The 25,698-nt window shown below is 39.7% G+C and overlaps 1 protein-coding gene across 1 annotated transcript; it reads right to left on the bottom strand.

Annotated features, from left to right (window-relative positions):
• Nucleotides 1–17,687: 17,687 nt before the first annotated feature.
• On the bottom strand, nt 17,688–25,200 carry vgll4a (vestigial-like family member 4a). The gene is made up of 6 exons (XM_036139413.1): nt 25,100–25,200; nt 24,440–24,597; nt 22,484–22,646; nt 21,184–21,400; nt 20,042–20,156; nt 17,688–19,465 (listed from the first exon to the last, which is right to left on the bottom strand). The coding sequence occupies exons 2-6, from the start codon at nt 24,519–24,521 to the stop codon at nt 19,266–19,268; spliced, it is 777 nt and encodes a 258-aa protein (XP_035995306.1). The 5' UTR covers nt 24,522–24,597; nt 25,100–25,200; the 3' UTR covers nt 17,688–19,265.
• Between the last annotated feature and the right edge of the window lie 498 nt (nt 25,201–25,698).

The raw sequence follows: 25,698 nt of genomic DNA, 5'->3' as shown, positions 1-25,698 counted from the left end.
AGCAGGGAGTTAAAAGTATAACCAGCTGAGAAGAGAAGAAATAGCATTAAAATGTAAGGTTACAAAAAACTGATTTATAGACTAAAAAGATTTGTAATTCCATGTTTTTCATCTACACAATCCTTCACCGATCCAAGGTCAGAGCAGGGAGGAAACAGGTCGACGAAAGAAATTCGGACTGTCTCTACTTAGCCACACTCTCTTGCCCAATCTGGAGGGGTGCAAGCCATTTTAAAGGTAGAAGGCATATGTAGTTCCTCCAGTGAGTTCTAGATGTCCTTCAACATGCTCAGAAAACCTTTAAAGAGAAAAATCCAGGAAGAATTCCACCTGACTCCCTTCGGTGAGGAATAGCAGTGGCTTTATATAAAGGTTTCCTCTTGATGACAAAGTTACATGATCCCTAAGGCTGAGTCAGGCTGGTCTCTTTCTGTTGGTCGGAGTCTATATCCTTTAACCTTAGATGAGGATTGGACCACAGATGGACCATTAAAGATCCTTTTGTCTCAACTTATTCTCCACCACATCATACTGGAGCAACACCTTTGTTAAAGGTATATAGCCATGTAATAAGCTTATATAAAAAAACGTTTGGTCATGATAAAAATAAGTTTATATACACCAAGCTTCCATCTTGATAGTGTTTTGATGGTCCTTTTTGAACTGAAAAATGATTTGCTCTCGGGGACGATTAACAAATATAAACAGACGATCGAGCGACGGCATCACAGAACTATCATAATTGAGCTTCTTTTCACTGGATCGTGGACCTTTCTTCATTGCTTCACTGGGAGATGCTAACAGCTGTTAGCTGCTTCCTTGTTTAAACCCCTGCTGCGCATGTGCTGTACATACTTCCGTTAAAATCATAAATAAACACAAAAGGCTTCATTTACTAACAAATTTAGCAAAAAACAAAGCATAAAACACCAAACTAATAACTAATACGCCATCAGGACGTGATATTTTTACTAACATATAAATATGCTAAATAACATGGCTATGCACCTTTAAGGCAGACAATGGAATAATAATAATAATAATAATAATAATAATAATAATAATAATAATAATAATAATAATAATAATAATAATAATAATAATAATAATTGCAGAGTACAGGCAAAAGGTAAAAAGTAACTGCAGTTTGGATGGTACCAGATTAATACTGGTCTGGTTTTATGAGCCTTGAATGCGGCACATTCAAAATCTCCTAGAATAACTATTAATCCAATTTCTGAGCCCCTAAATACATTTAGTTGTATACTTGGAGTCTCTAGGAATGCATAACACTTAAATGTAGTCTGTTCAGGAGCTGCATAGATATCTTTATGTTCTTTTTCGGTCATATTTTTCAAGCCATTCAGTTTTCTCTTTCTCTATTATTTTTTTTGAGCTATTACGTCACAATATTTTCTACCTAACTGCTAAACAAGGTCATGGACTTCCATCTTACCAATTTTGTGAAATGCGCAATTTTTATTTCTCGAAGCAGTTTTGTAGTCCAAGTTGAATGATGCAGAAATGGTTGAATGGGGTGTTGTGAAACGCTCTGCAACCTGGAAGCAGGATGGGCGTGAAGTGCCTCCTTTAGATTTAAAAAAGATCACACCACAACCAGTTGCTTTCAGATGCACCTCAAAATTTCGGAGGTAAAAAGGGGGAATGTGGGGGTAAATTACCGAAGAATTCAGACCAAAGCATTGCAGTTCCGCTTTGTATAGACCACAATTGAATCATTTCAATGTGAGAAGGAAGAACTGAAAAGCATGATATGTCCCCTTTAACTTATTAGGAATTAAATTTGAGTTAGATAATTTAATCATTTTTCACTTGAAACTGAGCCAACATCAAGGCTAAAATTTGCATAGAAGTCCATATTCTGTTCTACAGATCCCAATTGCAAGCTTGGATCAGGTTTTACATCATAGGTGGGAGCAGAGCTCTGCTGTGGACTAAATTTCCTGTGGTCTGTCAAACAGATCCTGTGGGAGAGTTTAATGTAGCGTGTGACACGTCACACCCCATAACTCTGCCTAACAGATGATCGGCTGCTTACGTATGCCCTGTGCACCGCTGGATCCCAAACCAGACACTGTCAGGTGCGATCACGGTTTGAGCACCAAACCCACTCTGAAGCCTTGCCCTCCTCGGTTCCCCCAACGGTTCGTCTGAGGCTGCAGCCGCGCAGCTTGTGGTCAGCTATGCACTTCTGCAAGCCTATGCTGTGTCCTAAGCTTTTATTCCTGGTTCACCTGCTCATTCCTCCCTGGGTGAGGGCCAGAGATAACCCATCCGTTCCGCTCCCCCAGACCAGCCAGCCAGTCTCAATCATGGGGGGGGGGGGGGTTTAAAAGAGATAAGGACTGCTGCTGATATCAGCTGTCTGGAGGAAATGGAAACCTCTTCAGCATCGACTAGGGTTCATTTTAGGAATAGTTTCGGTGTCCATGAAAATGATGTATTCAAAATACAGCCCTGCTAAAAAGACATTTGCCTTTCTGTCACTCTGAAATGTTTCAGATCGTCAAACAAAGATAACCTGAGTAAATATAAAATGCAGATTTCTAAATGACATTTCCATTTATAAGAGAAAAAAGGAATCCAACCCAACTTGGCCCTATGTAAAAAAAAAAAAAAAAGCAATTTCCTCCCTTGCTTAATCATAAATTAACCATATTTTTTAGAAAGACAAATTCAATTTCATTCAGGCCTCAATAAATCAATTGTCAGAAACCTTTCTTAGAAGTGTGTCTTTATAATGTAAAATCTTTATTTTTGGTCGCTTTAGAGTTGTGAGAAAATCTCTGGTTGCTCAAGTGTGACATGTTCACTGACCTATTCAGCTCTCTGGCAAACAAAGATGGCCCATGTGTTGTGCCATTACGCACGGTTTTGGGTTATTTAATGTTTAATAAATAACCCTCAGTCTGTTAGGTATTGTATCATGAATATCAGCCCAAACAGCCGATATTAGGACAATAGTGCAAAGGGTGATTCGAGCACTGGCATTCTTTTAACAGCAAACCCTGCAATGAGTGACAACTTCTCTTCAAGTTCAATAATGTACTAACAGAAATCAATGAACATCCAGAGAACATCACTATAGAATATTGTTTATCTAAATTAACACTATACTTCAATCTACAAATCCACTCTACCAGGCTAGTGAATCTTAACTAAACTACTAGGCAAAATTAAGATAAAAAGAAGCTAAGGAACTATGTACATACAAAGTAAACCAAAGGACAAATACAATAGTTTAAACCATTATCAGAATGATTTAGTGAATCCTGGTTCACTGCAGGTCTAAGTTAGAGAACCAAACTTAACAGTTATGGAATGAGAACAAATAAGCCTAACTAATTTAGAACAACTTTTGGTCTGTGTTCAACCCATTCACAATGCAAATTTGAGTCAGACAAAACATTATTTGAGAAAATAACATTTCAATGAATGATTTGCTAAGTAGAAAGCAATAACTTTTAGGACACTTGATTTCTATTAATGTAAATATTTCTCCGGGAAATAATCAAGACTTGAATTGGTAACTTGAGAAGCTAGAGGGAGCCGTAGCAATCGATCATTAGCTTGATGTAAAGTTACACAAAACACCATTAAATCAACATTAATCTTCCCTATCAATGATGTAATAAGGCTCATAGCACTATCAAATGATGGCGGAGCAAAACGAGACAAATATTATGTTTAAATGAACCGTAGTTGCATTTACTAGGGTCGTAGCACTAACTTTACCTGGGAAGCTAATAGCGCTAATGCTAGTAGCACTAATTTAGTACGATTTTTAAGTTCTATTTGTTCGTAATGAGCCGACCGGAAAACACAAACATTAATATCTCATCGATGTATAAAACCCTTATGGAAAAAAAAGTTTGTTATAACCATAAATCACACTCAACCACATCAGCAAAGCTTTGTTTCAAGAACATTAGCGGAAGCTAGCCTGTAAGCTCAAGATCTTTTTACATTCAAAACACAGTGAAAAGATATTAAGTAAACCATTTTAAATGACTAATCACCTAGAACCCTCCCTATAATTTCGTTCTGCCAAACCTCTGTCTTTGTCTGGTTGTGGCGACAGGGCGTTCGGTTGCAGTGAATTACTCTAGGCACACTGCAAAAACAGAATTAGAAATAAGTACAATTTACTTGAAATGAGCGTATTTGCCCATGATTTGAGCGGGTAAATGAGATTATCTGCCAATGGAAAGAGTAATTTTACCCTTAAAATAAGATAATTAGATATACTGCAATTAAAATAAGTTGATGGTGATGATTTCTTCCTATTTTAGGTGCAAAAGTATCCATTGGCATATTATCTTATTTACCTGCTCAAATAAAGTACAAATACACTAATTTCAAGAAATGTTTTACTTATTTTTAGGTCTGTTTTTGCAGTGCAGAAACTGGTTCTTTAGCCAGTGAGGAACAAAGCTGGCTCAGGGGGAAAAGGTCCTTGTTTTGAACCGGACGCCGGCGGTATGAACTCGGGCTGTGAACACGGGGACCTCCGCACGGCCTCCCTGGCGTAGTCGTAGATGCTTCTTGTGAGGGCCTGCACTCGGCCTTTGAAGGGGGTGGTGGGGGTTAGCCTTCCCACCGTCGCTTTTTTCGTTCTCTAGAGGCTGCAGCGGACTCAGCTCGATCTGTCCCAGAAAACCGCTCCAAGTACCTCGCCTCAGCTTTCCTGCAACAGTCAGCTTGGTGAGTCTCTGAACACCATGTGGCCTGCATGGGTGGCTTATCTCCCCAGTGTAGAACTCCTCTCTCCTCGAGGGTCCACAGGCAGAGAGGGAGATAAAACCCAGGGGGGCTTGGTACATAGCAGTGTTGGCACCCCCTGCTGTGATGGACAGTCCCCTGGGGACATGTTAAAGTCTCACATTTCTGTGGCTTTAAACTTGGTCTGATTTTATCCTCTGAGGCTGAGTGCACAACACATGAAAAATATCAAAATTGTGATACATATTTTCTCACTGCTGCTGGAACCAACCTCCAACTCTTCTCCTGTTTTGTCCTAACTTTTCCGGTGAACTGTATTCTCGCAATATTCGTGCGTTCACAAAGACATGAGAATCCATCTCGCGCCGCTCCGGTTTCAACCTTTTGTGTCCAACCCAAAAAACAGTTTGGCCTAATCACGTTGCAGTATTGAGGTTTAAGGAGGGACATACCACTGTGTCGAAAGCAAGAGCTGCCGAGTCCACAGCCGAACCAACATAAACATGGCATCGCAGGAGGATGCATGTGTAGCTGCTGCTTTCACATCTGTTTGGTAAGAATCCACAATTTCTTCTTTGACAGTAGAACAGCTAGAAGTACCTTGACTAGCTTACCTCCCTGTGGTTTCACATGACATCTTATACTTACATTTTAATTTGATACTGTGATTGACTAAAACCAACCTTTGGTAGGCGGGCATTTGCTGTCGCTTCGCCCAATCAGAGAGTTCTGCTGAAATTCCCTCCTTTCCCCAAACAGATTCAAATGGAGCAGTCCTAGATTAATAACATGCAGAACTAGTTAGTTAGTTTAGTCCAGCCCTGAATAGCTGCTCTAATGAAAACTGTCTCTAATGATAATTCTGTGAACACACATAACTCGGCTGTCAATTTATCAATGGGCTGACATTTCAAGCAGATCAGGCTAGGTGATTTTGCTGCAGCAGCAACTCGTTCACTCTGGCATCGCTTATCACACATGGTGTCAGAATTGCAGTGTAACACGTCCAAGTCCTGTAGATTTGGGGTATTGCGCAGCTTTTGCCAGCTTAAGGCTTTGGGACTCCCGCAACCCTCAGTCAGAGCCATTATCTGCAGATGGAGAAGCATGGAACAGTGGTGAGCCTTACCAAGAGAGGCAAGCCTATCAAAGATACTTCAAAGAGTCAGCCAGGAGGTTGCACAAGGGAATAGAACACCATTATCGCCATTAACACATGAATTTCTTCAAACATAAACTTCTGTTATCTTAGCAATTCTGTCCTTTTCTTTTAATTTCCATGCTTGCCTTCTTTAGCTCACCATTGCGTTTTTGCTCTTGTGTTTCTTCTGTCGTTGTGGCTTATTTTCTTAACATTATATTATCTCATATGAAGCACTTTGTGTTGCCTTGTGTGTGAGAGGGGCTTTATAAATAAAACTGGATTGAATGATCGATCTGAAGCACTACAGGTCTCACTTCTTTAAGATCCGTGTTCCTGATTCAACCACATGACAACATCTGGGCAAAAATGGCATCCATGGCACAATGCCAAAGTGAAAACGACCGCTTAGGATATAGAGTACATAGGTCTGTCTTAAATTTGCCAAAAAATATCTTGTGGCAACATTTTTTTTTTTTTTTTTGGTAAAATCCTTTATGGACTGACGAGACCAAAGTGGGACTCTTTGGAAGGTGTAGTTCTCCTTATATCTGGTGCAAAACTAACGCAGAAGTTTGGAAAAAGAACATCCTACCAAAAGGCATAAATGGTGAAGGTAGTGAGATGCTCTGCACTGCTTCGCTGATTCAGAACCTGGACTACTCTCTGTAACCGGTGGCATAATCGAGGACAATGTTCTCGATTATGACATTTATGTATATACAAATACAGACATTTATGTATATACAAATGTCCAATTGGGTGCACTATAATGTCTATTTATAATAACTATATTGCTTATGTAGATTATTTTTTATGTATATTATTATCGATGTATTCCCTGTTGATTTGACACAGAACACTTTTTTTTGCAAAGCTGTAAATGGCAGCAGCCATATAATATATTATTGAATCTGAATTGGGGGTGGGAGTAAATAGGTTTGTCTTCATCCCACTGCTTTCTAAGTTATTCATTTTTTTCTCCCTTCTGTATTCTGTAGTACATTATATATAGATAACATTGTGATTTGTTTGTACTAGCTTGGGATAAACCAATAAACCAAACTATACTAAAGACATAGCCGACTCATTCAGTCATTACAACACTTGGTCGGGGCTGGATCAACCAGTTATTAGTAATAGGGGGCAATTATTATTTCAAATAGGGCCAGTTTGGTGAATGAAATGATTGATTTATTCAAGTTAACTTCGGCAGATATAAAAAAAAATTATGAAATCTGCCTCAACTGCTTTTTTACAGCATGTAAATCTGCCACCGTGTATTTAAAGCACATAATCTTTTTAGCGGCACTTTAACAGCTGCAGCCTCTGGTCTCACAAAGTGCTGTGTACAATTTGTTATGGAAGGTAAACGTCCCCTCAGCACAGCCTCGTTATTTCAATGCTCACAAGGATGTGGACAGGCCGAGCCTCGCTGACAGCATTTGATGCTCTCTTGCTCTCTCTCTCTCTCTCTCTCTCTCTGTTGCTTTTTCTTCCTCTTGATGGAAACCTTTGTTTTAAGATGAAAAAGAGCTCCTTTTTGTTGGCCTGTTCCCGTTTTGTCTGCGTGTGAGCACGTGCGGTTTAAGCGTTTCATAACAAGGAAGGAGACTTTGAAAGGAAATGCTCCTGGAAAAAAAATTATTTCAATTTAGTCGCGTTACGTTTTTGAAGATTTAAGATAGAGCGACTGCAATGTAGATGTAGATTTTTTTTATTAAAGTTACATCAGAAGAAATAGATATATCTTCATGCTGCATTATTTCTGGGAAAATGTTACCTATCCAGCCTAAGCTGGGGCTTTTTTTTGTCTCCCTTTTCTCTCCTCTTTCAGCCGTACACCCCAGATCGTCGGCTCTTTGTTTGGTTTTCCTCAGGAATCCGGAAGCCGACTGTAATGCAGTGTACTATACAGAAGTCTGACAAAAACAATGTAGAGACCGAAGAGAGGGAGGAAAAAAAAAAATCAGCAAGGCGCGATTTCGCTGTATTGGATTGTTCTCTTTGATCTGGAGTGCAGTGAAAAGGAGGGCATTATGTAACGTCTTCAGCACACACATGGCCAACTGTGTGACTGCCAAACACACGACGGTGGGAGCGGTGGTGGTGGTGGTGGTGGTGGTGGATGTGGTGGGGGAGTGTAGGGAAGGTGGGTGCTGTGGCAAAACAGGGGGAGGCAGACCAGCGAGAGGAAAGCGATAGGGCCATGGGAGGCAGAAAATAGATGTCTACGCTAGGCAAAAAGCTGCTGCTCCTGTTGGTGTTGGGTCACTTTCCTTATTAAGGCTGCCCAGTCAAGCAGCTGTAATGTGGGCCTTAACAAGCCTCATAATGAGACATGAGAATGCCCCTTAGTAATGGTTCAAACATCCATCTGCTGTTCACTGCCAAAAAAAACACGCTGTCTCGATGCGCATCGGCTCGGCCTGATGTTGAACGAGGAAATCTAAATGATTACACGATGTCCTGATCCTGTTGGGGCAGCCAATCAAAAGTAACATTGTTCGCTTTTTTTTTGTACCTTAAACAGAAATTTCAGTGTATTGTATTGGGATTTAATGTGATGGACCAAAACAAATGCATATACTGGAAGGTGAAGGGGAGAAAGAAAACACGCTTTTTGTGTTTTGTATTCAGCCCCCCTGAGTCAAAGGTGTGTGCGACCACCTTGTCCTGCGATCAGAGCTTCGGGTCTTTCGGGGAATATCTCAGCCACCTTTGCAGATCTGGACACTGAAATTTCATCCCATTGTTCTTGGCAAAATACATCAAGCTCATTTAGACTGAATGGAGGGCGTCCTGTGAACATCAGCTTTCAAGCCTTGCCACAGATTCTTAGCCGGATGACGGTCTGGACTTTGACTGGACCCGTCTAACATGTAATTATCCTTTAATTTAAACCAATCTGTTGCAGGTCTAATTGTATATTTAGAAAAGTCCTGTTTTTAGGATTGCCTTGTATTTAAACTTCAACCTAATTTAAACTCGACACAACTTTGTCGCTGACCTTCTTTAGGCTTCCTGAAGCTGTTTATTCACAAATATTCTCTACCAGAACCTTTAGGGCAGAACAGCTACAGCTTTACTGAAATTCAGATTCCTACAGGTGAACACTACAGGTTAAAGGCGGTGACTTCTAAAGGCTATCCTTCTCAGGGGATTTTATCTTAGGGTATCATAGTAAAAGTGTCTGAATACACATGCATATGCAAGTTTCAGAATCATTCCCAACGATCTCGTACTTTGTGTTACAATACTTTTTGCATGGACGGTACGCCCCTCGTTTTATGTTTGCTCCCATCTCTTGCAGAAACAAAGCCCAGCATGATCCTGCAGCAGATGGCTCTTTGAATCAATCATTACGAATCAATAATAAATAAGATGGTACCACTGATGCCAACCAAATCTGTGAAAAATCACTGGCTGTGTCAAGCGCCATACGGCGATGCAGCGGGCCAAACGTTTCCAACAAAACGGGTCACGGATGGAGCCGAGGATGCGCATTAACGTACAAGGATGTAAAGGAGAGGGGCGTTATTAGTAAAGCCGGAAAGTCTGCGCAGCACGCATGCCTTATAAAGAAGTAGCCATCCTAAATGATGGGAGGAAGGAGTGACGAAAAGGCAAAGAGCGATTGGTAGGTTGGGTTGGCGGTGGTGTGCAGCCCAAAACTGACGCTGAGATGGCCTGACAGGGTCTGTTTTTGTTCATTGCGAGACTTTTATCCAGAGTGACCGTGTTGTCTTCCCTTCCCTCCGCAAAGGTTATGCCATTGCCAGCAGTCCACATGACACATTGAATGAGCCACTGCTGCCTGAGCCCGAGATGTTCATCAGGTCGGTCTTAAAGCCCAGTCCTCCTTTCAGATCCAGAGCCTCGGTAAGGCGTCCTCTTGTGAGGGGAAATCTGCGTCGCTTCTCGGCGTTTTGGCGCTCTTTCTTTGCAAACGTATAGCGGGGCTGCAGCTGCATTTTTGCAAGTGACGTGATTGGTAATCGGGTGTGTTGGGCTGTCAGCTCAGGGTGCATGATCTTGCCAGCATGACTCAAGTCTGCCCGTGAGCCGCTTCCTGTGCCTGTGCATCTACTCCAGTTGCTCGTATGATCTATTTTAGATTCTTTTGCCCAAGGATGTGTGTGCATCCTCACAGCGGAGAGCCACAGAAAAAAAAAAAAAAAAAAAAAAAAAGCTGGAAAAAAAAAAAAGAGGAGGAAGAAGAGGGGGAGGTGGTGATGATGTTCACATAATCTACAGGCAATCATGCAAATTCCCCAGACATGGTGCACTCGCAGATGCTGGAGATAGAGGTGCAGCCCTGGACTCTGTTCAGGCACGGCGAATTTGGAATTATGCAAACGAATCAATGAGATCTCTATCAGCTGTTTGTGCAGGACAGCATGTACAGAGTATGTGAGTCAACATGTGTGACACTGTAAAGGACGCTTTTCACATTTAGCCTGCAGAGAAAAAAAAATCGTGCGTTTATCCAACTGGATTCATACCGTGGCCAGAGTGCACCGTGTTAAGCTCTTCTCGTTGGTTCGGTTCTCTCGCAGAGGCGAGGGAGCACAGTGTTTGACATATGTGTGTCCTGACTGTGTGTCTCAGAGCAGCAGAGTCCGTCCTGCTGGGGGGAAATAACACGAGGCAGCGGCCGAGAGACCGGGCCTCCATTTCAAGCACAGATGTCATGCTCCTTGTGGCCTTCACACGTTGAAGAGGCCAAGCCGAATTTGGCACGACCCTGAAGTGTCATCTTGATTAAGACACTCGCCTCGTGTCGGCTACCAATGCGGGGTGAAATTTGCGTGCCTGCATCAAGTGCGTCCGTGCAGGAATATCAAGATGTTTTTTTTATTTTATTTTTTGTGCATGAGCTTGAAAATTTAGATCTCTTCTTCACAATCCCACAAAAAAACAGCCGTCCTTGGAAGGCATGATGCAGCAGTGGCAATGGAGGAGGGGGGGATTGTATTTGCTGAATGGTGGGGTCTAATCTTGTGGAGGCAGTGGACTGTTTTAGGGGCTTTTCAGCAGATTTGAGCCCAAGGGGGGAAAGCAATGGGGAAAAAAATGTTTTTTTTTTAATGCAAAGAATAGACTGTGCTTATTTGCTTGAAAGACTTTGTCATGAATATTGCCCATAAAAAAATCTCATTTGCAAAACTGAATTAAGTGTGGACTAGTTAGTATTTCATGCATTTTTCCTTTTGGTGTTTGGGAAATACTTCAAAGAACAACCTTTAAGCATAATAATTAAAACAGCCATAACAAAATTTATGAAATATCTTTAAAAATCTGTCGTCTGCAAGGATAAACATTCAGCTTTTCCCTCTATGCTAAATGAATGTGACCTATTTATTTTGACCTATTTCATACTTACAACGCCAAAAGGAAATATTCAGTGCACAAAAAAGACATATCAGAGATATGCGGCATTCATTCCCGTCAACTGGGGGTGATGATACTCTTTGTTTGGTCTCCAGGGGTTCAGGAATTTTAAAGTGCCTCTAAAGAGGCGTAAGGACGCCACCTGCTGGTCAGTGGAGAGGATCCCAACAGGCCATGATTCTCAACCAGTTGATGCACTTCACTTATGATATGCAGTTCTAATAAGGGGCTAGATGCGAGAGAAAAAAAGAAAAAAAAAGCCCTACAGCAGAATATTAATCACCTTTTTTTAATCGTGTCACACTTGCAGATTTTCAGTCGCCATGGCAGCAAACAAACAGTCTTGAGAGACTGCAGCTGATGTCCAGGGGAAGATGGCAGCTGCTTGTCGAGAACAATCCGGCCCGGCTGCAGAACGGATTTCACACACACGGTCATTAAGTAGAAAATAGAAAGACATTAAATAAACAGTTGTTGCGAAGCCGGCCTGTCAACAGGCTTTTCAGGTTGTGGAAAAGCACATCTGCGAATCGCAGTAACTTTGAAATAAGGACCAGAGGGACAATGGTGCTTAGATAGTGTGATGCGGTTAGTGTTTGGCTTCCTCTGGCAACACCACTGCAAATGCTCCACTACAACCTAGAGCAAAAAAATAAATAAGAGGTGAAACACCAACCTTGGAGGATTTCAGATGTTTTACTTTATCGCAAAAAATAAAAACCACGGCTTACGGGGAACTACGGCGATGTCGACACCTTTCTCTTTTATCGTGGACTCATCTGAATAATTACAAGTTTGGAGGGATTTGTGGTGGAAAGGTTTTTTTTTTTTTGTTTCTCTGAAACAAATCAAACATCTGACCAACTAAAACACTAGTTGTGCTTCCAGACTCCATAGCAGGCCTTCAGGTTTTATTTGGCATACTAGGCATACAAGGATCACCAGGCAGACCACATGCCATTTATTGAAGCATAAAGAAATATAAAAAAATATTGAAAAGCCTCTCTTAAAATGTTATTACAGTTCCTCTAAATTATAATTATACACAAGATTATATTTTTTCTTTGCAAAGTTTAGACCTCCTTCCAACCCAGGGTAGAGGATTCCTCCGGAGGCAGCTTAGAAACGGTGCTTCTCAGGCCAGCTATCTTAATACTCATGATTAAAGATTTTTTTCCCACTTCTCTGAGCGAAAGGTTTTCAGGTGGTCTACTTACAGATTTTCATGACCCTCAGTTAAGGCAACTGAGAGTTGCTCTAATCGGGGAAGCTTAAATTCATAGTTCATAGATAGTTCATGGCAAATCATTGTTTATGAGGTGAACCGTTGTGAGAGTTCTTCCATCTTTTCAGGTGCTTCTGCTAAACTAAATGCTTGCAACCGAATCCTGAAATTGCTGATAAATGGTGGTAATCTGTTCTGTGTTCTCTGGCTTCCGCATGGTATATTAGAGTTTCTTTTGTTTGTTTGTTTATTTTTATTTTTTTACAAATGTATTCAACCGTTTAGATGAACCTCTCACTGCAATTAAAGCAAGTCTTTTTGTTTTTTCTTTACAAACTTTGCACATTTAGAGATTGAAATCTTTGCCCATTCTTGTTTGTAAAAAGGTCAAACAGAGTCAGATGGGAAGGCGTCTCCGGCACCAACACCTAATCCCCAATGCAGATTTGCAATGTCTGGACTTTGGACCATTCTAGCACACTTTAAACTAAATTATTCATCTCTATGATGGGCTGCCTGTTTGAGGTGTGTTTGAAGTTTACCCTTCACCTCACTGTGAGGTCAATTTCAGCCTCTAACAATGAAATGTTTTCTTGTTGTCCTGTCAACAGATTCCCTAACTGGAGCTGTGGACCACTTTGTCCTGCCTGTTAGTTTATTGGACGATCATGTCACAGGTTTACAGATGAACGGTGCTCTGTGCGTGCGATGTTAACTCACTGAAAAGAATAATTTATTACTAAAGTGGTTACTTCTGAAGGCATTCGGCTGGATGGCAGTTCATCAAGGGGAAATGGAATAAAAGAGGCGTCACACAAATATAGGACACTTCACAAGCAGATTTTCCTTCAACTTTATAATCATGCACTTATTTATGTTTGTCTATCAAAACACTAAAAGGTTATTTGATATTTGGGGCTGTAACATAAAAAATATATATAAAAAAAGGTTAAATGAATACTTTGGCAAGAAATCAAGAATATTCACATTTATTTAGAACAAATTTGCAGGTTGTTGGGAGTGACTGTTTTTTTTTTTTCTAAACACACGTTTTCTGAATATTACTTTTAATTCCACTTTTGTTTTATTCTTTCTGTGCTAAAGTATGTTTTTTTCCGTGGTGTACAGACATGTGTAGCTCATATAAACCATACTGGTCAGAGGATTTTATTCTACATGTCAAACACACAAATTAACTTAATATTTTTCTTCATTTTTTATTTTTTATCTTTAGACATTCTGGGCTTTGGTTGGATCACTTGAGGAAAATAAGATTTGGAGGTGTGTGTGTGGGGGGGTTTTGGGGGGGTTACCTATTCTTGATCAAGATGGTAGTTTTGGTCATAAATGTTATACATGATGAGTTAAAGCTGTTTATTTGAAAATCTGCAGTCAAATATGATCCTCGAAGGACAAGGTTTGCTTTTATTTATAATTCTATTTTAAGTGAATTTGCCCTTATAAACACACATCATCTTGGAACATTTTGTCAGTTCCACAATCTAAATGTTTTACACAAATCCAGGACAATGTAAGCAACATATGAGGGTCCATTACTCATAAAAACTACATGCATTTAAGGCCTACTTTATGATCACAGTTTATGCAAAATGAGCAGTTTGAGGAAGTCTGGAAATGACTGCAAACCACCATCACAACCTGAAAAGCAACTCCAGCCAGAAACCTTCCTTAGTTTAACTGAATAAACCGCATCCGACACATCCGTGACAGCTTCCTGGTAAATGCGCGGGTCAAAGTAATTTAAGGAACACTTTTTTTCATCAGAGGATTTAAAGTCAGTTAAACTTTTTGGGTATGGATCTGGTCAGTTCAGACGTAGAGGGGGTTGGTTGGTTGTTCATCGTCAGTGTCTGCTGTAGTAGATGGGCAGCAACGAGTCGACACCAAAAACAGGAACGGTTTCACGGGTGGAGGCCACAAACATTTTTCTGACGATTTTTCAGTAGTTTTGTACATTTAACCAGGGCCAGTGTCTCTACTGGTAGCATGAGACGATAACTGGACTCTGCAAAGGACGCACAGAGTCCAACTCCCAACAGGGTGGTACATCAATATGTGCCATCGGCAGGTTTTCTGTCTCCAAGCAAGATCTCAAGAGCATGGAGGAGATTCCAGGAGATTCTAGGAGAGCTGGACAGGGCCGTCGAAGGTCCTTAAACCATCAGCAGGCGCGGTATTACCTTCTTTGTGGGAGGAAGAGGATGGGTACTAGCAGAGCCCTATAAAGACTTCCAGAGGGCCACTGGTGTGAATATCTTACCAAACCCACAGGAGACTTCCAGAGGGCCCAATGTCCTCTAGTGAACCCTGTGCTCTCTGCACAGCACCATGGAGCTTTGTCAGCATTTTGCCAGAGATGCCAGAATCAGTTTGTTGGTGGGTCAGCATTGGTCTCAGGAGGCTTTTATTGTTTTTTTGTTTTGTTTCCAGTGTCCTGTCTAGCACTGTGGCAATAGGAATTGATGTCTCAATGCCAGATAGAGCTTGACAGATTTTGCTTTTTACAAGTGGAGCGAACAGCTTTCGCCATAGTGCTCCGCTTGATTTATGCTTATAAATAGCTTTATTGTGATTCCTGCAGGGAGAATTTCAAATTATAAGGACACTACAATGGGAGAGTAAAGGAAGAACAAGAAGTGAGAGAGAAAACAAAGAGTAGAGGTGAAAGAAAGAAGAGATAAAAGGGAGAGAATGATAAAACCTTCTCCATCTGCTCCGTCACCTGGAAAGAGAGATGCAAAAAGAACAGCACAACCAACAGACATAAAGCAACAGATACAATCGAACAACACCTAGATGCCATTGCTAAATATATATATTATTATGTAAGCTGACATGTGTAATGTGATACCTGAAAAAAGAAAGTGAAAGAACAAATAAATTAATTATAAGCTTACTGTATATAAGTGAACATTTAATACCTGGGACCCAGCACCTGTGGGAGTTTGTGAGAGTGCACTAGTTTAGGTGAAAATTATCCAGAAGGAAATAGCTCGATAGTGGTTGTGGAGAACCAAAGGCCCGCCTTCCCCGAGCACAGAGGCTTTTCTATGGACGGATACACATACCTGTAAACAATGGCACCCTGACTGCCATCAAGTGTCGGGTTGAAATCCTAAGACCCGGAGTTAGAAGATCCTGGGTTCCTCCTGGGGCCTGATAATGCCCGGCCTGGTGTGGCAAGAGGATGAAGAAAGTGATGACTAGCCTCCTTGCTCCCCTGACCTAAATCCAACAGAACATTTTTGGGCCATCATGCTTAGATCCACCCACCGCCACCAGGTTGCACCTCAGACTGGAGGTCAGTGACGCCATGGTCAGTATCTGGGAGGGAACGCCACAGGACATCATCCGTCATCTCATAAGGAGCATGCTCCAACATTTGCCTGCACACATACTAGCAGGTGGCGGCCATACTAACCACTTTTGAGTTGCTGCAATGACATTTCAGCAAATATGACCAGCCTCCTGCTTCAGTTTCACTTCGATGACTTCAGATTAAGCCCTCTGTGGGCTGATCAATTTCATCAACTGACTTTTATTCCTAACACATAACCCATAATTCAATATTACTATAGATATACAGCATGCTATTTTTCTTCAATGGAGATCTGATGTGTTTTCCTTTATTTCTTTGGAGCAGTGCACATTGCAGGAGAAAGGAAAGCATGAGATAAGCAAGTGTAGCCATTATACGTTTATTTTGAAAATATTTAAAGTACAAAACTGTTTTTCTTCCAGAGAAATAAAGATGGAAAACCCTTTATAATTTTCTACAAGGATGACTCCTAAAACCAAAACTTTATACAGCCTTTAAGATGCAGGTACTCTAACTGAAAAAAAAAATAATAAAAAATTAAATACAGGCCTAATAACGCCAAATACATTAGTGAAACTTTTACTTGTGTCAAACAAGCAGATCCCATAACAATCCCTCACTTCTACAAACACAAACAAAGCTTAAACTCCAAATTGTTACAGAAATCTGCACAAAGGAAGCCACCGTGTGAGAAAACCTTGTGTTCCTGCACTGACTAAGGAACACGGAACAAGACAGGCTGCATCGTATCGTTCCACCTAAAAGTAGATTACTCTTAAAGGAAACCAAATATTGATCATTCCGCACTGCGCAATGATGGTCTTGGATGTGTAAAATAAAGTAGAAAAGATTATATAAAAAGTTTAATAATAAGAAAAGCATGGGTGTTAAAAAGTTAATTGATAAAGAAAAGTATCTTTAGAACACCGAAGAGCAATGTTGTCAAAAAAGTAACAGTGAAGAATGTAGTGCCTTGGAAAAGTCTTCTAGCCGTCCAATTTTTTTCAAATGTCACATTAGAGCTATAGACTTATGTAATTTAGTGAGATTTTACATGATATACAAACAAAGTAGCTCATACTTGTGAGTTGGAAGAAAATGGCATGCGCAAAAATTTAACAAAAAACTATCAGCATTTCCCTCTGACGTCCCTAAAAATAAAATCCAGTGCAACCGATCGCCTTCAGAAGTCATCTCATTGGTAAATAGAGTCACACATTGTAAGATTCAATGTCAGTATAAATCCAGCTGTTCTGCAAAGTCCTCAAAGGTTTGTTAGAAAACAAACTTAGACAGAGTAGGACAGGTCAGGAAGGGTCAGGAAGAATATTCTGGAGACATTTAAAGCAGGATTAGGTGAAAATAATCTCATCTCACAGCGCACTGATCATGAGAAGTCCCGTTTAAAGTTTGTCACAAGTCACAAAATGAACCATCCTTATGGGGAGACATGCTGGTGGCAGGATTATGCTGAGGGGACGCCTTTTTTCAGCACCGACAGGGAAGCTTAAACCCAGAAACAATGGCTGCCTGACGCTGCAAAAGACTCCAGCAGGACCATACAGCCAGTCTAAGAATGACCGGGTCAGCTTACAGAGTATTGACACACAGGCCTTGGACGTATTTGTAAAAAAAAACGCTGAACATTCTGCATCCTTTTCTCTCCGCCTCACAACTATGTGCAACATTATGTAAAATCCCATAAAAAACACTTTGTTTCGTTTGTGGCTCTACTTCAACAGAAACTGAAAATGTTTCCTAGAAGCTATGGGTCGTCACATTTTGTCGACTAATTCCAGATGCAGTTAGGTGTTGAACTAATGATTCCCCACAGGAGAGGTGACTTTTTTTTTTTTTTTTTTTTTTTAGAAAACACCATTTTCCTTCCACAATTTTAAACTACTTTTTTGTTTTTTACCACATTGCAATCCATTTTAATCCATAAACAAGTCTGGTTTTAATATAAGAAAATGTGAAAACGTTGGAAGGGTAAGAAGACTTTGGCAAAACACATTAAATGTTTCCAGATTTTATCAACCTGAACTGCATCAGGAATTTGGTCTCTTAAGCCCTCTATGTTTAATTAAGAAATTTGGCAACATTAAAGGCATTTAGATCTAAGGAGGGAACAACATAAAATATTGTAACGGTGCTCGCTAAACAACTAATGAGACTGCTAAAAATCAAAACAGCAGTGGTGGAATATGTCTGCCAAGTAAAAAAAAAAAAAAACAACTAAGACTATTTATGTTTTGTATTAATATTGCAAAGTGAAATCAACTTCTTTGTTAACAAAAGTAGCTGAGGAATCCTCTCCAAAGCAAAACTTTCACATCATAAATCAACACGTGGAGAATAAATAAAGTCACTGCTTATCAACTATGATACAAAGACGTAGATTCAGTTGTATTCAGTCATGTGTTAAGCGACAACATCCAGCTCCGCAGAGTCGCAAGATTAAACGCAGCAGGTGAAACTGCAAAAAGACAGCCTGGCCAGAGGCTGGGATCTGTAGATGGATGCTAAGATATGCACCTAAACAGAGTCATGGAAACCAGATACAAAAAAATACAAGGAGTACAACTGTACCAGCAGTGACTATTTCTAAAATATTACAGATAAAAATAAAAATCTGGCTAAATACACGGTAAAGGATAAAGTTCGTAATAGAAACCAGCTATTTGAAACAGGCTTTCTAGTTAAAGTTCGACTAGGATTGATATTAGTGGAATTAGACGTAGTGAGTGTACAAGCGAACTTGGGTTATTAAACAGCGGATAAATCCGGGTCGCCATCTTAGAAACGACGGTTTAAACTAGTGTTTTCTGAAAGCAACAAGGCCGCGATCTTCCGATAAATCTCAAAACGCATCGTTGCACATATCACTTCCAGCGGGGGAACCTGCTACCCCAAAAGGTCAAGAACACAATAGTGCAAAAGAGACATAGCTGTCATTTTCAAGTAATATTGATTGGAAAGCAGTGTGATCCTAGAGTGACTATGAAAGGATGGATTTATGGCTTACAGGCGGATGGAGAACGGCAGCGGAGGTCTTTGGCTATTAAAGCAGGTGACAGGCAGGTGAAAGAGAAGTTGTCGTGCGGACAGCTGGCAACTTTGGGAATCTCTATTCTGAAATTTACAGTATGAATACACATTTTCCCACAATTAGCAAAAGATTTGAAATGAAGTCATTATTTTTAAATGAAAAAAAAAAAGAAAAAAAGAAAAATGAGCTGAACGTTTTAACAGATTGACCTTGAGGTCCAGAGAAGAACCACCCATGTGAGCGCCATGTGCCTTTTACTGTTCTTGGCTAAGAGAAGTTGATTCTTGGCGAGAAGTGAGAAGAGGAATTTTCCACTCTCACGTGCAACAAAATCAGAAAAAAAATTAAAAAAATAATACATTTCGACTGAAACTTATGGGTCGTCCTCTGGAGCTTGGTGGCCCGCCCCCCTGGCCTGGATCTGAAGCCAGGCGTCACCCAGTGCCTTTGCAAAGTGGTCATCCACAGAACCGGTGATGGACACCGAATTGGCCACAGCCTCAGCTTCTTTGTAGTTTTCTCCAAGGCTGCGACGGAAGTGCTCCTCGATAACAGGGTCGCACACCGTCTTGGCTAGAAATGGTAGAAAGACGAAGAATAGAACGGATTATCAAGCGCTTCGCTCAAAAAGAAAATTTAATAACTTGCTATTATTTTGCCGTTTTAAAGCAATAAAAAGATGCAACTTAAAAAGTTATTTCAAATTCTTTTCAAAACCAAAGATAAACAAAACATGAACTTCAAGCCTATTTTTAAATGTAAATAAATTCATTTAAAGTGAAACCATTTGTCATTTAGGCGTGAAACTTAAATAGGATGTAAAGGATTCTTTATCATATTTGCTGATTATAAGGGGAAACAAAAACTTTCAGAGGAAAACATTTCATAAGAGCATTTGTGGATTTACACGACAAAATAGCTCCTTTTACCTAAACGTAAATTAACGGAAATATGCTATAAAAAAATAAATTAAAAAAAAAAACAGTGGCAAAGAAGATAAATACGGGAGGCCAGTAAAGCCGAAATTTGTCTTTGCTGTATCACCTGTTCAAATGTTCGTGAACGCATGGGTTCCCCAAACTAATAGTTTGCTTAAATGTCCCATTTTACACAAGATTATCAGAATAATGTAGTTAAGTTTTGGGTTACCATTAGCCTTTCTTTGATCATCAGGTGGAGTGGGAGGGCAGCCATTCATGTGGCAGTGTGAGAGGTTACAATTACGGTTACTTGCTGGAGCACACGTGATGACTGAGGGCCGATTCTGAAGAAGGAAAAATGAACACGTGAGGAATTTTCATACGATAAAGCTATAAGAGAAAGAATGGGTTGATAATGCCGTGTCTGGCATTCATATTTTACATGTACTGACAAGCCTAGTACTAATGAGTTCTTAAGGAACATTTTGTAAATACTTAAAAAAAAGCAATAAACTATAATTACTCAAAATTTGAATCTTAAAGAGGGGGGGACATAAATGTTTAGCATAAAGGTTTCAAAAGTTTTTGGGTACATAAAAAGTTATAATTTTTCAGAATAATGCCAAATCCAATTCAGTTTTATTTCTAAAACACCACACAGGACTAAAATGCTATACATATCTAACTTTAAGAACATGCCATGGTATACATCTCATTTAGCTTGTCGGATTTAAGACAATAACTGTTATGCAAAGAGGAGAAGGTTAAGCTGCTGTACTGAATACCGGGCGTTAAGTTTCTTCTATGAAGAAGTTTTCTGCTGTGATCACCAATTATTGGTCGATCAATTAATTTTAGTCGTAATCTTCTTTTCACAAATGAAACTCAATTCAAATCCCTCTACAACTAGAGGACTAAAGCAATTAATATGCAACCACACTGCAAAAACGGAACTAAAAATAAGTAAAATTTTCTATCTTAATTTAGGGGTCAAAATACTCATTCCATTGGCAGATGGTCTTATTTACCTGCTCAAATCAAGGACAAATCAAGGACATTTTGCTTATTTTTAGGTCCGTTTTGCAGTGCATTTACTAATTATTTCTATTCCAAACCTCAGAAAAAAAGCAGATTGTTTTCCTGTATAAAGTCTTACACAAGGCTGCAGCCCAATTCTGCACAGTTTCTACCACATCTGGCTCCGCCCACTAATCTACAGCCTCTGATTTAAGGCTAGTGTTTTAAAATGTTTCCATCTGGTAATATAGGAATATAAAGGGAATATACTCATTCATTAAACATAAAAGCACATTCCCCGTTTACCAGAGAGCAGAGTTTTAAATTCTAAATCAAAGGCTCTCATCAACGTACCTGCTGCCGCTCCGTGGCTCCACTTAGGACGGCCCTCGACACTTCAGCATCACTGTAGCTTTTGGTCAGAGCCAGAGGCTGCTCTATAGTGTAGCCAGAAATGGATGCATATGGGTTGTTCCCATGGATCCCATTAGAGGAAGAAGTAATATGCTCCACAGGGCTGTGGCTGAAGCTCCAGTGCTCGTTGCGGTTGTCTCCAGCAGACGGATGTGCCCTGTGCAAAACAATTTCAGATCAAAAATACCCCCCGCCAGCTTCACCTATTTGTACACGATTTACATTTCAGCAGCTTTACCGCTTTAAAATAAAAAAAAAACAGCATAGGGAGTAGACAAGACGTTAGACAACCAAAAGCTTTCTGCATGGCGCAGGCTGGAAGTACAAATGAGGGAGAAGCAAATGTTTCCGCACAACCTGAAAAATCTGTGTGACATTTATGAGCCGGCATTTCAAGGTGTTTTTTACGGGGATTAGTGATGAAATGATTTAAAGAAAGGGAAAAAAAAAAAAGAGACAAATTTAAAGGTTTCAATGTTTACCTCCACTTGTTTCCAGCTCTACTAATAATGTAAGGATTTGAGAAAAAACAGAAAATGCCTTATGCTAGGGCAGGGGTCTGCAACGTTTACAGTATAAAGAGCCATTTTGCCTACAGTCCACTTGAATTAAACTCGTTCAGAGCCGCAAATGTTGCGTAGGTTTTGAAAAAAAAGACAAGTTATAATTTGTGATAAAGATCTACTGTAGGAAATATGTTGTCATCAGTAAAGAAATGACATTTTATGTCTATTTTGAGGTTTGAAAAAAATAGGATGGATGGGATGTTGTTATTTGTGGATGATGATGTAAAAAAAATCATAGTTTCCAACATAATGAGAAAAATATTGATTTAAAATTAAATATTACTGGCACTTTTAGCATAATTCTGTTGTGAAAATTAAAAGCAATTAGTCCAAGAAAACGTTGCTAAAACCTGCATTTATTATCATTACTACATTTAAATACCATAATAAAAATTTGTAGCCAAGAGCCACTGTGGAAGGTCCAAAGAGCCATTTGCGGCTCCAGAGCCACAGGTTGCAGACTCCTGTGCTAGGGGGTTTTGACCAAAAGGTTGCTCGGTATTTAATTTGTTGTATGTTAGACAAATAAGAGTGTTCATTACGTTTAATTTACAGCATGCTAAAAATATGTCTTCATTATTCAAATCAACTATTCCTGATTTACATCAAACTGTATAAGAAATGTCAGTGGACTAATTCTGATTTTAGTGAGTTTTGCTCGGAAGTGTACTTACAGACGAGAGGCAAACATTCGGCTCGTTTTGGTCATTTGGTCGCCATCACAGTTGAGTCTGTTCTCCATTTGTTCGCCCCCATACTTCCGTTTGTTGGGGCAGTGTGGGGAAGGCCCAGTTAGGGTGGACACAGCAGCAGACAGGGAGTGGATCCTGGACTCATCTGTGGAAAAAAGAAAAAAAACGTCAGCCGTTACTTCATTTCTTACATTCGACATTTGTTGTTTTTCATCAAAATATGGATTCTTGCTGAACGCTCTTCCGCAGTTTGACTTGATAAAACAACTACAACAACTGTTCAGAATATTTCTTTGCTAATTCTAAATAAAAAGTCACGACTCATCAGCTTATCGTACCCTTAAAAACAACTCTGTTTAAGCAGCAGCTTTTATATAATCGGTCATTGCAAAGTGTTTTTAATTTGACAGGGAGGTTTCTTGTAAGAAGTTTTAAACACATTAGCATTTCTCCACTAGCTTAACAAATCTACAGACAAACGTTTTGATGTGATGCTCTCCGTTAGATCAAACATAAAACATCAGTGAACAGCAGCGTTCGTCCTTCACCTGATTATTAATTGAATGAAATTATAGACAGACCTGGTCATTCTAACACAGTAGTTTGACTTTAGCTACATTCACACTGCAGGTAAACGGAGCCCAAATCAGATTGTTCTGCCCATGTGCAACGCATATCCGTCTTTTTCACGGCAGTGTGAACGGCTCAATTCCGATCTTTTCACCCCCAAAAAATTCTGATCTGGGCCACTTCCTTATGTGGTACTAATTCGGATACGTATCGGATTTTCTTCAAAATGTCCGCAGTCTGAATGTTGCAATTTATCTGGTTTTAACGTCACTCTTATGTCTCTTACTACACATCCACACACAGTAGCAGCAGTTAGCGCTCCATAAAAGACCTTTGTTAATAGCTGTGCTGCTTTTTTCTTACCTTACTTTATCTTGCTATGATGTGGTCTTAATATTGACGCCTACCATTGGCTACCATTGCTAAACAGCTTTATAACAGTAGTAAGGAGAGATACCAGCAAGTATCCCCAGTACTTCTCATGGCTTTCTTTCAACAACTTACTTTCTTTTTGTCACTTCTGAGTAACACTTGTCATGTAGACAAGAGTCTCCCACCAGAGCTGTGGGTCTCTGCAGTTGCCTTGGAGTTACCGTCCACCTCTTGCATCTGATTAATACTCTCCTTGCACGGCATATGAACAGTGATCCGCTATTTTATTACCTAGCCCTTTATTAAACCCCTCCAGAATTTTATCCCCGACCTGTCAAGATTCTAGACTGACAAAATGTGAAAAAATTGAAGGGTTATTTAGGACTTAAGCAAGACACTATAAATAAATATCAAGGAAATACAACAAACGTCCAATAAATATTTGTAATTATATTAACCACCATCTTTTTTGTCCGTTTTAGCTTGTCTGGGTTTTACTAGTCTATTTTTATTTTACTGATATTCTCTTTATTGACCTTGGTTATTATAAAGCAGTTTATAAATAAAGGCAGTATATATATATATATATATATGTGTGTGTGTGTGTGTGTGTGTGTGTGTGTGTGTGTGTGTGTGTACTAAAATTAATCTTTTGGCCAATCTGAAAAATTTTGTCTGTACATTTTTGCTTTTGTGTAAAATACATAATGTAATAATCAGAACTACAACGTTAGTATTTTATTAATAAAATGAGTGTTACAATTAAATTAAATTAAATGGATTGCATTTCTGGCTTATGGTTCGAAAAAATTACATTTTTAATCAGGAAACCTGACCATTACAAACTGAGAACAGTGTTTATTTACCGCGCAGCCAAACTAACTTGTTTGTCTAACTAAAAACTAAAGACTACTACAGCGTTGTGGCTTGATGAACTATAGTACTAAAAAAAATCTATATTTCGTATAAATATAAAAAATAAAATGGTAAACTGACCGTCGAAGTGGAGTCTCCCGATGTTATTGTTCATCTTGTCCAGGAACTGAGAGTTCAACAGGTCCATGCTAGTGCAAAGCATTTACACGTACAGGCTAGCTGCTAACATTGACGTTAGCAAGCTATCACACCCAAGTCAACAACACTGAAATATAAACCTAAAACAAAACAACGACAAAAACATGTAAATACCAGATTGTAAACGACAGTGTAAGTTAACACGTGTGGAATAAAACTACCGTCCTAACATTAACAATTAATCGCTAAACTATGTCCTAACATACACAAACACCCACGGGCTAGCAGCCCGGCTAACTAACCGTGAGCCACTGAGCTAACGGCTAAAACGCCAATTAGCTTCAGCTGGCTTCCTCGTTTCAACACATAATATTAAACACGGTACGGCACCACTGGGCTACTGTGATAAGAAAACGCGTTCAGAAAACTACAAATGTTGTAAAAGCCACCAGAGTCTACGAAGGCTAACTTTCGCTCAAGTCCCACCAAACAAACAGCACAGTCGCAAACAGTTGGCTTAAAAGTTGACATTTAGCTAGAGCAATACGACATTTGAATTGGACAACGTGTCAGGGACAATCTACAGCACTTCATCCAGCAATTTTAAGTCTGTAAGAAGGAAAAACAGCATCTGATACATACTCAATCGCTAATCTTGGTCTTACAACAACAGAACCATAGCTTTCTGCCCTGCTTTGCTTTGCTTTGCTTCGCGTACTTTCCCACATCACGGGAGGAGGAGGAGCCGTCAAAAGAAAAGGCCAGCCCACGCGGAAAGACCAGCCATGTTTACGAATCCACCTGATCCACAATCATGTGATAATACGAAGCTAAATACAGGACTGTCTCAGAAAATTAGAATATTGTGATAAACTTCTTTATTTTCTGTAATACAATTAAAAATCATGAAATGTCATACATTCTGGATTCATTACAAATCAACTGAAATATCGCAAGCCTTTTATTGTTTTAATATCGCTGATTATGGCGTACAGCTGAAGAAAACTCCAAAATCCTATCTCAAAATATTAGAATATTTCCTCAGACCAAGTAAAAAAATAAAAATTATAACAGCAAAACAAAATCAAACATTTGAAAATGTCCATTAATGCACTCAGTACTTGGTTGGGAATCCTTTTGCACAGATTACTGCATCAATGCGGCGTGGCATGGAGGCAATCAGCCTGTGGCATTGCTGAGGTGTTATGGATGCCCAGGATGCTTCAATAGCGGCCTTTAGC

This window comes from Fundulus heteroclitus, chromosome 1 (assembly GCF_011125445.2).
Source record: "Fundulus heteroclitus isolate FHET01 chromosome 1, MU-UCD_Fhet_4.1, whole genome shotgun sequence".
Classification (NCBI taxonomy): domain Eukaryota; kingdom Metazoa; phylum Chordata; class Actinopteri; order Cyprinodontiformes; family Fundulidae; genus Fundulus; species Fundulus heteroclitus.
This window is presented reverse-complemented; position numbering and strand designations above follow the sequence as displayed.

What these genes read in the sequence shown, in the direction of transcription:
- vgll4a (XM_036139413.1), bottom strand. Translation starts at nt 24,521, where the DNA reads ATGCTTTGCACTAGCATGGACCTGTTGAACTCTCAGTTCCTGGACAAG. An exon ending in CGAATGTTTGCCTCTCGTCT is followed by an intron (nt 21,401 to 22,483) that starts GTAAGTACACTT and finishes TGTTTTGCACAG; the next exon opens with GGCACATCCGTCTGCTGGAG. An exon ending in GAGCCACGGAGCGGCAGCAG is followed by an intron (nt 20,157 to 21,183) that starts GTACGTTGATGA and finishes TTCCTTCTTCAG; the next exon opens with AATCGGCCCTCAGTCATCAC.